This window comes from Phragmites australis, chromosome 1 (genome assembly GCF_958298935.1).
Source record: "Phragmites australis chromosome 1, lpPhrAust1.1, whole genome shotgun sequence".
In the NCBI taxonomy this organism is placed as follows: domain Eukaryota; kingdom Viridiplantae; phylum Streptophyta; class Magnoliopsida; order Poales; family Poaceae; genus Phragmites; species Phragmites australis.
The window spans coordinates 44,243,660-44,257,347 of NC_084921.1; the positions used below are offsets into that span (position 1 = coordinate 44,243,660).

General features: G+C 42.6%; 1 protein-coding gene across 1 annotated transcript; it reads right to left on the bottom strand.

Moving 5' to 3' along the window:
- Nucleotides 1-5,247: 5,247 nt before the first annotated feature.
- LOC133889767 (uncharacterized) lies at nt 5,248-6,135 on the bottom strand. The gene has a single exon (XM_062330244.1). It carries the CDS (start codon nt 5,946-5,948, stop codon nt 5,418-5,420), a length of 531 nt encoding a protein of 176 aa, XP_062186228.1. The 5' UTR covers nt 5,949-6,135; the 3' UTR covers nt 5,248-5,417.
- Between the last annotated feature and the right edge of the window lie 7,553 nt (nt 6,136-13,688).

Consider the following 13,688-nt stretch of genomic DNA (forward strand, 5'->3'; position numbering starts at 1 on the left):
TTCCCTTAAATAGTTCGACAAGTCTAGGTGCAAATATGAATGGTACGCAAACAAAGAAGAGTACGGGAATATCAACTATGGCTATAATAAGGCTGAGATAATGAGACGTGCGGATGTTGAACGACCGAAGATGAGGCTACAAGAAATCAATGAAGAGTGGTGAGATAAGTACCTCACTACATGAGGTAATATGCAGGTTCCTTCATAATGTGTGTGCGATCTACCGAGTGTGCCGAGGCCTGTGGCACGTGGATTGGTACAAGGGTACATGTGCAGGAAGCACTACCCCCATGGATGCAACTTCCTAGAGATCTGTTGGGAATATCTAGATGAGAAGACTCCATGTTTTCCACCAACCCAATAGATGTTGTCTTGCACTCGGTAATATGTCTTTCTATAAGGCATATTTCATTTAGCGATAGAGTACTACATGTCATTGTAACTTGTTATAGACTGTGTATAAATAGGGTACGAGTCGGTGCATATTGCCTTATGTACTACAGTCACAAACATGCAATACTGCAGTGGAGGAGGGAAGCTTACGAACGCCGATAGTATGAGCAATAGTAAAAGGCACTATGGTTGAAGCATCGGGAGGAGGAGTGCATGAGGAAGGCAGCGAAGAAGCGCATCACGGTTAAAGCGTGCAAAGTAGAGAAGGAAAGGAAGCGTGAGAGGGCCCGTCACGGTAAGGCAAGGGACCCTGGTGCCATAAGAAATGGTAAATATCCTAGGTGTACTCAGTAGAGAGCATCTATTGTAATCTGATCTATTTTAATTCTCTAAGGTATGTTAGATTTAGCAACGACACAATATTAGGTTAGTCTTTAGGCATACCGTACATGTCGACGTTTGTTGTCGTCATCTCTTTATGGTTATGATCTATTCACATAGCGACGATAAACCCCATATTCCATGTAATATTTATCAGCGTATGTAACATCCGTGCTGGGTTCTATGATAATTATGCTTCACAACTACTATTCTTTGAAAAATTAGATTTTATATCCTCCCAATGTTACTTCACTAGAAAATTATTCACATAATTTTACATCAACTAAATAAAGAAATATCTACAAAATTGTAATGAACCATATTTAAGAAAAATATGAACAACTCCGTGATGCTATTTAGACAACTATTTGCACAACAAACATTTTTGTTCGTTCAACATCCGTGCACCTCATTGCCTTAGCCTCCGTGTAGCCGTAGTTGATGTTTTCGAAAGAGCTTGAATTCTTCTTTAGGATGTTGCATGGATGTATACTGAGGTTTGCCTGTGCCTCATTAAATACATGATTCTTCTTAAATTATTAATAAAAAATAAAAAGAGATGTTATATGTTAACAATCGAAGTGTCGACAAGCTTGTCGGCAATCTTGTCGGCATTCTAAATACCGGCAGGCTTGTCGGTGTGAGGTAGTGTGACACCCATATCAGTGTCTACCGAGGTACTGTCAGCATGCAGAGTGCAGATAGACCTTTTCGGCATAACATGTGTGCCGATAAGGCCACGAGCCCATTGCCACGTAAGCTGTCGGCATGTGGAGTACCGGTAGATCACTTATCGGTACTCCGCGTTCTGATATATACATATTCTTGTAATTTTATGAATTTAACTATTATTTTTATAATTTTTCAAAATAGTAATATTTTTTTAAAAAAAATCCTTATGGAGTGTGGGTATGCTAAGCTTCAGCCGTGGATTATGATGGCGTGCCACACAAATTAAAAATGGCTAAAAAGCCATTCGAAGCCTTTAGTACCCGTGGTTAGTTGATCATCTTTTTTTTTTTTTTTTTTTTTTTTTTTTTGCACCGCTAAGCCCTGATTCAGTGTCCGCCTTGATCTGATCTTTTCGCCAAAAAAATATATATTATCAAGGGTCTGGTTAGATTAGGGGGATTCGGATTAAAATTCTTCGGATTTAACTCAAGTTTGAATCAACCCTTTTCTCTTAGAAGTTGCGCATCTTTCATCTAAAGATGTAGTTATTATTCGAGATTTTTTTCGATAAGTTATTATTCGAGATATTCGTAATAAACTTCTACCTAAGGAGCTGAGCTACTATCTCTCAGCTATGGAGACGTGATTGGTACGGACGAACGACTTAGATTAGATGGTACCAATTAAACATGTTTCCTTGCTAACCTTTAATTGGCAATAAAATGAATCATTCTAGATCAACAGTTTCATTGTGTTTTTAATAATCAATGACATTAGAAAAAGTTCATTACGAATATCTAGATCGACAGTTCCATTGTATACATGCCGAGCACGCGCAGAGAAAAAATCGGCAGATAAGATAGAGAGAAGGGGCTGATCCACTGTGAGGACGGAGGGGCGCACCTAAGCTTCTCTCCTCATCTTCCCTTCGATTTTTCCCTTCGGAAGAGGAATATGAAGTGAAAGAAAAGAAGAAGAAAAAAGAGAACCTTTGTTTAGTGGCTTGGAATCTGCCACTAGATAAGAGTAAGGTTACTCTATCTATTGGGGCGTATTTGATTGTTTGTATCTGGGGTATTTTGGTTTTATTCATGTGTATATTCTTGTGAAGAAATTTGTTTGGTTACTTGCATACATTATTTCTCTCTGCATCCGTGGATGAAGTTATACGGTTAGAGCCTAGTCCCGTGAATACGTCCAAATCGAGCTTCTCTGTAGAGTCTAGCTTAGTGGATGCATTGCATCTGCTAGTGCTGCAATTGGCTCACTCGTTAGTCTCATATGCAGGGTCACTACATCCGTCTATACAGTCAATCAAATACTTTTATATGATCATTGCATCCACCCGTGTAGACAACTAAACGCTCTTCTTTTTAGAGTTACTACATCCACTCAGCCTACTTGTACTCGTCTAGAATTTATGTTGTAGCTCTATGAAAACTCATACGGGCAACCAAACACACTCTTGATTCATGTCGGAATTTGCAGCTTTCAGAAATATGCATGGAGATGCATATATGCAAACTCTTAGGGTGTGATTGGTTGCCCAAACAGATAGATGTTGGCTCGGTGTATTTGTATAACTTTAGGAAGATCATATATATTATTCCAGTCTAGCTAGGCAGATGCACATGTACGTCCGTAGCCTGGTCCGATAGATATAGGCTACTTTATCTGCTCATACAGATGAATCCACTTATCAGTATCATAAATTATGTGATTTTTGTCTATGGGACATTGATAAAGTGTGTTTTGGTCTCTAGCACACCGCACTCGTCGATTTTACCGGTCAGACACTACAAAAATATGGCTTGGTCTCTAGGACACCGTGTTGAATAAAATAATCATAGTATGAATGAAAAGACTTTGTTGCCCTTATCCTTATTGTTTCATTACCAAGCGGGTCTCACCTGTCAGCCTCTTCCCTAGTCTGCTTGATTGGGATCTCGCCACCACTGCCGATTGAAGCCTCGCCGCCATCATCGTCGTGGGAGATTGTCGAGGAGGAGCATGACCGGACCGCGACGTGCTGTTGGCCGCCACCCTGGTGGCCGCCAATGCCCTGTGGCCGCTGATCCTGCTACCCACACGAGGTATCTCGCTACTGCTGATGAGAAGGTTGCCATTGCCGAAGAAGGGTGGAGCCCTGTTACCGCCACCACCGGCTGAAGACTCTACTGGCCATTGTGTTGCACGCCGTCGACGCCCTGCTGGCCGTCGCCCCAGGTGGTTGCGTCGTGCTTCTGTTATCGCCCCCACTACGCTGCATCCGTCGCCAGCCTTCTCTCGTCGAGAAGCCCGACCGGCCATCTCCTTCCTCTCCAGCCATCTCCCTGCCGCGCTCTGCTTCCCTCCATCGCGCCGCCCGGTTCTCTCCCCACCCAGGCTCCTCTCTCCCCCGGGCGTGCCCTGGCGTCGAGGCCTTCCTTTGCATGACAGCAGAGAGCCTAGAGGTCGTTGGACGACACCAGCGCTGGGTGAGCGATGGCAGTAGTCCCGGCCGTCATCGCCGCGTTCTACATCCCGCATCACCAAGCCACCCTCGCGCCATTGGCCTGCACCGCCCGCACGCGCCACCGCTGGCCCAAGCCACCGCCCACTCCTTCGCACCTCGAGCCGCTGCCCCGTTGCCGCACCGCTCGGCCACGCTCAGCCTGTTCGCGCCGCCAAGCCGTCGTTTCTCCATCACACGCCACTGTTGGCTCCCCTTCCCTCCGGCCATCTCCTTCCCGCTCGCGCGCACCTCCGAACTCCCTCCTCCAGCATTCCTCTCTCCGCCACCGGCGAGCAAGCCTCCCGCTAGCCATCTCCTCCTAGACGCCTCCCTCCTCCTCCGACCTCCTTCCTCCCTAGTCTGCTCACGACCGCTGGCCACCTTCTCTTTTTCGCCCCAGCCATATCCCTCTCGCACCACCGGCCACCGCCTCCTGGCCATCTCTCCCGGCTGCCATCATGTCCATCGGCTCCCTCCTCTCACCCGGCCGCTCCTCCCTGGTCACTCTTCCCTCCGGTCTCTCTCCCTCTCTCTGAATGCCTCACACCCGCACAAGCCAACTAGCCTTATCCCTTTGTCCACCCATTGACGTGTGGGCCCCGCTAGTCAAACCGGTGGGACTAAGGGCATTTGTGTCATTTTGAGACTACTCTCTCACTTTGTCAGCTGAAAATGCTTATTTTAATCGAAGCGGTGTCCTACAGACAAAATCACGTATTCATGGTGCGACTGAGACAAAAACATAGAGTGCGATGTGGTATGAACCAAATCATATTTTATCAGTATCCCAAAGACAAAAATCCCTAAAACTATTTCTATACAAACAAATAAAATTGATACAGACAACCAATCACACTCAATATACCTAAATAAATTGTGAAAGAGGTCATCTGCGTACACTGTATTGCAAGTAGCATTGCAGGAGCAGATATCATCCGCATTCGCTATTGTAACTACACAAGCACAATAGCGACTTCATGCACACGATCTCATCTAGTCCATTTCCAGGCAGAACGTAACAGATGATCAAAAAGCTAAGTTGTATTATACTTTAATACTCTTTTTTATATAGAGGCTTCCTCATGTCTCAAATATAAAAATAGGAGTTGATTTTAATTTTTTATTTAATTACATCTGTTAAGATTCAAACTCTAAGATATCTAACGCTAATGTCATATTAAGTTGCATAACAACTTATTTATACTTCAACGATTTAAGCTGAAATTGTACTAGCAGTTTAAGATGAAGTTGTACTAGCAACTGCATACAGCATTTCATACGGTACTCTTGCACGTCACGTGGGAAAATTTTGAGCAATCACATCACATTCATAGTTTTCTTAACGACAAATTGCCTGTGCTCTCGTAGTTATCGTACAATAATTTACACAGCAAGACGAGAAAGGAAAAGAGGGAAAAAAGGGGTGCAATCTTGAGATGTCTGGCAGGACGAGTAGAGTGCGCATCGCATGCATCGCTTAGTGCGCAAAGACCTCGTTCCCGGCCTTGATGGCGCCGAACCCAGCGACAGCGGGGCGCGTGGTGAGGCGGCCCGCCGCCGCGCCGCGCCTCCTTGGCGGCGCGGAGCCAATAGCGCAGGAGCCGTCCGCGCCGAACTCGCACGGCGCGTCCTCGGCGATGGTCCCCATGGCCGCGGCGCCCTTCTTCCGAGCCGGGGTCTTGACGGCCGGCGCCGCGCTGATCATCTCCGCGGCGCCCTTCTTGCCTGCCCCGGCCCCCTCCACTTCCGACGGCTCGGCCGCGACGCGCCGCTGCCGCCTGGACGCGGCGCGGACGAGGTCGTCGACACTGTCCGAGCTGGTCCGCAGGGGCGGGGACATCGTGGGCGACCTGCCGAACCCGCGCCCTACGGCGCCGGCCGCCCCCGACGGCACCCGGTGCGCGCATCCGGACATGCCGCGCACGTAGAGGTCGCAGGCCGAGTCGCACGCCCGCGACAGCGCGCGCATCGGCGCGCCCAGGCACCCGCCGCCGCACTGCTTCTTCATCCGCGCGCGCTGCGTGGACTTGACTTCCAACCAAGAGACAAGCAAGCACAAACGCTACAAGCTACCGTGTCGATGTCAGGCGAGTGTCTGGCTACCGCGATGAGGCTCCGTGCTTTTATAGAGCGGGTCGACGCGATGGCTACGTCGGCGTGCGTGGGACATGGAGCGGACAGTGATGAGCACAACGATGGCAACCCCTGGGTTGTTCTTGTTCCCACCGGCGGGCGGCTTGTAAATATTGTACTCATCTGCAGCATGCGGCGGAAGTCCAGGCGCTGGCTTCAGAAAAGTAGAGTGATTCGCTTCGTTTAATTGGTTTGCTTAACGCTGTTTCGCTTCGTTTAATTGGTTTGCTTAACGCTGTTTCGCTTCGTCGGATGGCGTGGGCTCGGCGGTTTTTAGTACGGGCGGTGCAGGGAAATGGTCAGAATTTGGGTTTATTTTTTGCTGGAAATTGACTAATTGAGGAATCTGTCCACGGTTTTGAGCCGGCCAACTCTCCTGCCCGGCAGCTGACGGTTCATTGGTGTTAGGATCTACGCATGTGTCAGCCGAGGTTGATGGTTATAAAGGAGGAGACATGTGGCCGAGGGCCCTCTACTTCCCTCTCCTCTTTCTTTTTTATTTTATTTTTCTTCTTTCTTCTCTTCCTACTCCTCCACTTGTTGCTTTCCCTTGTATTCCAGCGGCTAGGGGGCTTAAAGCTCCTCCTTCCCTCTAAGATCCGTCGCTGCATCTGATAGTTCATTATGTGTTCAACTAGTATTGCAAAACAGAGCTACATATCAACCATTAAAAATTAATGATCCACTTAACCATGCACTGACCATGCCCCTGAAATATTGCCTCAAGGGACTAGTGAAGAGTGAACAGGGAAGAGTAGAGAAACAAATGGCACCTCCCTATCATGCGCACGTAAGCAAGCAAGCAAACAGGGGTGCGCAGTGATTAAGAAACATGATAGAGAGAATGGCCCTGTTCGTTGTCCATTGCTGGACAAAACCATTTCAAAATAGAATAAACAAAACAACGTCTATAAGTAATTTTCTTATTGATTTTTTCTTTGGTGCCAAGAGAGCTATACTCTGTTCCTTTTTTGTTTGACGTTCCTGAGGTTTTATCGTCTCACGTAACTTTGACTATTACTTCCTACGGAGTAAAAAATAATGACAACATAATTGCACGACACCATTTTAGTGACAAGATGTAGATTTTCAATATCATAACAATAAAAAATTCAGTAGTTTTTACCTAAAAAATTAAGAAATTTGCCCTACGCAAGATTCTAAGGCATCATCATTTTTACGCTCATGATTTTACTAAGTTAGATGAACCCATAAACCTGTGCAATTATCCAAAGCCACACCAGTTAATCTCCGCAGCACCAGACGGCTCCATCCGATGCTATGCGATATAAACTCGAGCATGGCAGTCAAATTGTTTGTCCATATGCATCCATAAAGATTAAGGTTTTTCTTTGGTTACTTGAGCAAAATGTTTTGTTAATAAAGGATAATCTACTCAAAAGTATCTAGGTGGGTGATAGCACTTGTTTTTTACCCAAGGGAAAACTGTAGCATCTTTTTTTCTATGCCCTATTGCTAAGATTGTGTGGGGGTGTAGCTACCTGCATTAGGGCTGATTCTATTCCTAATTGACTTCAGCAATTTAACTCGTGGATACAAACTCATCTGGCCAAACTCGGGGCTGATTGGGCTTGAAGCTATCTGTTAGGCCATATAGAAAGCTAGAAACATAACTTGTTTTGAGAGAAAAAATTTAATTCGTGATCCTAGTAAAATTATCTTTCATGCTTATTCGTTTTTGATAATCTGAGCTGATCTTCTGAAAGATTTAAGCAAGAAGAAGCTTTTGCATAGGGCCCGAGGCTTGCTGCAGTCTGTGTCAGATTCTTTCAGCTCAACCGTGCTCTTCTGGTTCTCAAGCGGGAAGCCGGTTGCTGCTTCTTCATGGTGATGGACAAGCTGGCGTCGATCCAATCACGCAGGAAGATGACGAGGCCGCACACAAGACCTGTTGTCTGTCCCGTGGTTCTCCGATCCACTCTTATCTCACTGGGTGATCTTCTGTCTTTTGGTTTTGTGTCAACTTTTAGTAGTAATTGTGCTTCTGTTATCCCTCAATGGTCTGGAACTTTTTGTATCTCGTCTGGAACTTAGCAAGTTGTCTCACGTTAATAGGCATAATTACTTTGTTGTAATATTTTATCAGGATAATATTTAATTAAAAATTAGTCTCTTTAAATTTTTTATAAGGTTAGTGTCATTTAGTTACAAACAAATAAAATTAGAAGTGATAAAAATTATGTTAGTGGAAGAGAAAATTATTTATGCTTTAAACTTATACCCGAATCATATACATATATTGGTTCGATTCGTATACGTTTTGATCAACTGCTAAAATTGTGCGTCAGGTGTAGGCAACATAACCAAAATCAGAATAGGCTTGTCTTGCCTGCGTACATGTTTTGCATGTTGGTTGCTTGATGCGACGACCTTGACTTATATGGTGATTCTTAATCTATTATCTTAGTAAGAATTTTGATTTTTTGATTTCTTATTATTAATTTTAGCTATTGATTAATTGTATTTTCCATGCACTCTTTATTTATGTATTTGATTTTTATAATAATTTGATTTTTTGTAAGACTATATTTGATATGGATCATTCTTTTTCTATTTTAGCCCTAATATTAATTATTATTACTTTTATTTTATTTATACTCTTGATTTAGATATTTTGCTTCCTAAACCGTATGAAAATTGAGATATTAATTTTTTAACTTTTAATTCTGAATTTAGCTATTTATAAATCGTATTTTGTATGTACTTTTTGGTTTAAACTAGACCGTTAGATGTTCATAACAATAAGTGGTCTATATACTTTTCTTTTCTCCGATTAACGTGGTAATTTCGTGACCTTAAGAGCATGCTTTCTAAATAGTATGGAAAATGAGTGGTCTAGACCATTTTCTTTTCTCTGATTAACATCGCAATTTCATGACATTAAAAGTGTGCTTCCTAAACCGTATGGAAATCGAACTACTAGTTTTCCATGGCTTTTAATAGGGATGACAATCGTACCCGTAGGTACCACGCCCGACGGCGCAGACATGGGTCTAAGTTTTTTCCCACGGGTACAACGGGTTAGGTACGGGTATTATAATCCGTCCACGGGTATACCCGTTAAACACTGTTGGGCCAACGCCCTAGCCTAGCCTATTTCTAACCCTAGCTTTTGCATCCATCACTCTTAAGACAGTTCACTGAGGCGCAAGCTCAAGCCGCAGCCGCCCAAACGTTCGTACATCGCCTCGCCCCAAGCCGGCCCCTGAAAGGACAATGATGGTGTCTAGAGGAGGTGAATAGGTATTCCTGAAAAATTAAAACTATGCAGTGGATTATACAGAATTTAAAACTTCCGGGTTCAATCTGGAACTTTTAGGTTTAGAGCTTTGTAGCAGATTATACAGAATCCAAAACTTCAATCCGGAACTTCTAGGTTCAATCCGGAACTTCCTGATTCAGCTCAGAACCTCCGGCTATACAAAACAAAAAAGAGATCTAGCTATGCCTAATGAGTTTTAGCTCAAACCAAAAGAAGTCGTGTGTTCCAAATAGTGATTCCAAGCAGATCCACGGAGTACCTGTAGTCAATTTCACACGAACAAGTAGATCTAACAAATTTGCATAAATAAAGAGTAAGAACTCAAGAACAATCAAACCAAGAGAGGAGACGCGCGATTTGTTTCTCGAAGTTCAGACACCCCCACTTGAGGTTCCTAAGTCTCCATTGAGGGGGTTCGGTCACACTTGACACAAGTCTCTTTTAACCCTTTTCCTCGTCAAGCTCGGTCACACATGACCTAGGGCTTTCACTCTTGATTTCTTCCCTTACGGAGGCGAAATCCAAGCCTTCACAAACTTTTTGCGGTATATCACAACCTTGGGTGCTCGCTGGCGCCACCTAGCCGCCTAGGGGATTGAACACCCAAGAGTAGTAAATGCTTCAAGAAACTTCTTGACAATGAAATCAAGTGCTAAGAATGGAGTTTAGCTCACTTGCACTCAATCTTTCAAACTCTCAACTCAACTCACCTTTCTTCTCAAATCTCACACTAAATCGAAGAGGGGAGAGCTCTAATGGCTTTAGCTTTGAATATTTTTGTGGAAGCACCAGCAGCACAACAAAAGGGGTGAGGGGGTATTTATACCTAACCCCCCAAAACTAGCCGTTAAAACCAACAGACAGTACAATTCGAAACTTCCGGGTTTAATCCAGAACTTCCAGATTGAAACTTCAAACCACGACAAAGAACCCCAAATCGGATGTCATCCGAAACCTCTGGCCAATCCAGAACTTCCAGGTTCAACCATAATTTCTAGATTGAAACTTCAAACCACAATAGAGAACCCCAAACCAGATGTCATATGGAACTTCCGGCCAATCCGGAACTTCAGGTTCAATCCGGAACTTCCAAAATCAGCACAACTGACCCTTAAAAAACGACGATAACTTTTGATCCCAATGTCCAATTTCGACGAGTTTGGACACTACGGAAAGCTTATACAGATAGCTACCTATTCCACCAGAAAACACGATCTTAAACACATTGGTTCAAAACTAGGAACACTCTGAAACCCGATTCATACACTTTCACACTTTTAGCACTGGACTCCTAAAGCGAGCTCTCAACACAAACCCAAGTTGAAAACAGGTTCCTGGTGTCTCTCACTTTTGGGTTGGTTAGATACTATTGAACATTGAGACATGTCAAAATGTTCCATATTGCATCCCTTTTAATAGAGCAGCATACCTATACTCAAATTCAAATGAAAAACTCGTTTGAACCACCTTGATCCTTTGAATACTTTCAAATATCGCTTATTTCTTTCAAACCTTGAGGGTTGCCAGTGTTTATATAATCTTCACTACATCTCTTCTTTATTCTTCATGTGATTAATGCGAATCACTCATAGCTTCCCATGGTCTTGCACAGTCTATTGGCGCAAAACCTTCCCTCGCCCTTCACCACCGCCTTGGTCTTTCGACGCCAAGTTCTTTGCTTGCCCTTCACCATCGGATGGTCTATCACAGCCGAGCATCGCTTGCCCTTCACCGTCTTGCCATTGAAAACAACTTTGTATCTGACATCTTCAATTAATTCACTTTATCATATATGGAGTCCAATTTTTATTCTTCACTCTTGGCATATTGGATATCTCAATTCAACTCATGTCTTCTTATGCATCCTAACCCCAACTCACTCTCAAGCACAAAACACATGAGTTTGTTCATAAAAATTCATTTACAATTTTATAACTTAAGTTACTTGATCTTCACAAATAACTTGGTCTTCACGCTTATTGTCAATCTTCTTTAGCTTCTTTTCTTCTTCTTCTCATGAACATCACCTAGAGCTCATTTATCTTTATGCATATCTTTAATCTTCAGGGTATTGATCAATGAATCCATGTCTTATCACATATGCATCTCCTATGGAATAACCTACTAACAATTCTCAACAACATCGTTAGTTCATAGGTATTGTCATTAATTACCCGAGCATCACTTAGAGCTCATTCATCTTGATGCATATCTCTTCTTTATGCAACACCTGTGGAACAACCTACTAACAATTCTCAATAATATTGTTAGTCCATATATATTGTCATTCATTACCAAAACTACACTAAATTGATGGCAATCTCAATAGATGGTTATATTTGAAAATTAAAATTCTAAGTATAAATTTAATTCGAAGATGAATGTATGCAAAGAATAAGTTTTGAAAATATCAAACATCACAAAGATATTTGAGGTTACCAAAACTAGTTTTACTAGCATCAAACACCACTAAAGTTTTGATGTTAGTAAAACTAAATATATGTATATAGCAACCCCCCATAATCTATGCATATGTGAATTCATTTTAAATATCATTGCATATATTATCTATCTCAAATTTTAGAAGAAGTTTCCTTTATACATAGAAGCAACCATGATAATATATATATATATATATATATATATATATATATATATATATATATATATATATATATCAAAATGAATATGCTCATACAAAGAAAAATCATGCAACTTATGCATATAAAAATCTTCATCTCATTTCTCAAAAGCATAGCATTCAAATTCTCCCTCAATTTAAGCAAATTCTTCCCCAATTATAAATATATCATCTAGATACAAATTCTCCCCCAATTTACATCAATGCCAAAATATAATCATCGAAACAAATTCTCCTTCAATTGACGTCAATTTCGTAATTTTTTTGGAGAATTTGCTAAAAGGATAAATTCGCCCCCAAAATCTTTTGATTTGACAAAAGAAAATTCTCTCCGAAGCACATTAGCCCTATCCCATAAGAGGGAATCATCGAAAGCTAGTTTATATCCATATATAGTATGAGCTCCCAATGATATTTGTATTTCTCATAATTGAGTGAACTTTGATTTTTCTGAGGTTTTTGGTTCTTCTCGGTGTTTACTTGCTCAACCTTCTTCTGAGCTTTGGATGTGGTATAGGAGATTAGGACACATGAGATTTGATTTGGTTACTCATTTGAGTGCCCTAGACTTGATCCGTGGATTTCCTAAGATTAAGTTTGAGACGAACCTTATTTTTGCTCCTTATCGGCACGGCAAGATGGTTGCCGCTCCTCACCCACTAGTCAATCTGGTGATGACTGAACGACCGAGAGAACTTCTCCATATGGACATTGTTGGTTCTTCTTAGATTCTTTTGGCGGGTGGGAAGTGGTATGTACTTGTTATTATTGACGATTACTCTTGCTATTTTTTAGTCTTCTTTCTTGTAAGCAAGGATGAACCTTTGAGATTGTTCAAATAACTCCCAAGTGCATTGAAAGCAATTCGCAGTGATAATAGCACCGAGTTCAAGAACTATCTCTTTGATGTTTTCTGCCTTGAACATGGCATTGAGTATCAATTTTCTGCCTCATGCGTTTCTCAGCAAAATAGCGTGGTTGAAAGAAAGAACAGGAATTTGGTGGAGATGGCTAGAACAATGCTCGATGAGCATAGAACTCCTAGGAAGTTTTGGGCTGAGGTCATTAGCACAATGTTGTACATCTCAAATCAGATTTTCTTGCGCTCGATCTTGATTTTGACTTCTTATGAGCTACGCTTTGGGAGGAAACCGAAAGTTTCACATTTGAAAGTTTTTTATTGTCAGTGCTTCATCCTAAAGTATGGCAATCTTGACAAGTTCGAGTCACGCTCTTTTGATGATATTTTCTTGGGGTATTCTCTTCAAAGTCATGTTTATAGGGTTTGCAATTTTCACACTAACACCATTATAGAATCATGCGATGTGACTTTTGATGAGTCAACCCCCTATGCTAGTTCTGTCTTTAAGTGTGCAAATGATCAGGAGATAAACGAGAGCATCTTTGTAGATGGTGACCTTCCAGCTCTTAGTGATGACAAGGATGATCCACTACTTCCCTTGACCACACCTGCTCCAGAGCTGGCTCCTGCTTCTTCTACTCCTGCAGAGGGTCTTGCAGCCTTTACTTCCACGTTATCTATTCTCGAGCCTATACCAGCTGTGTTTGAGGGGGAGGTTCTCTATTGCGTGAGGCCCCTCAACACATTCAGTGGCGACCCCCTCCACAAACGATGATCGATGACATCAATGAGAGGGTAACAAGGTCCAAATCTGCTTCTCATGTTCATT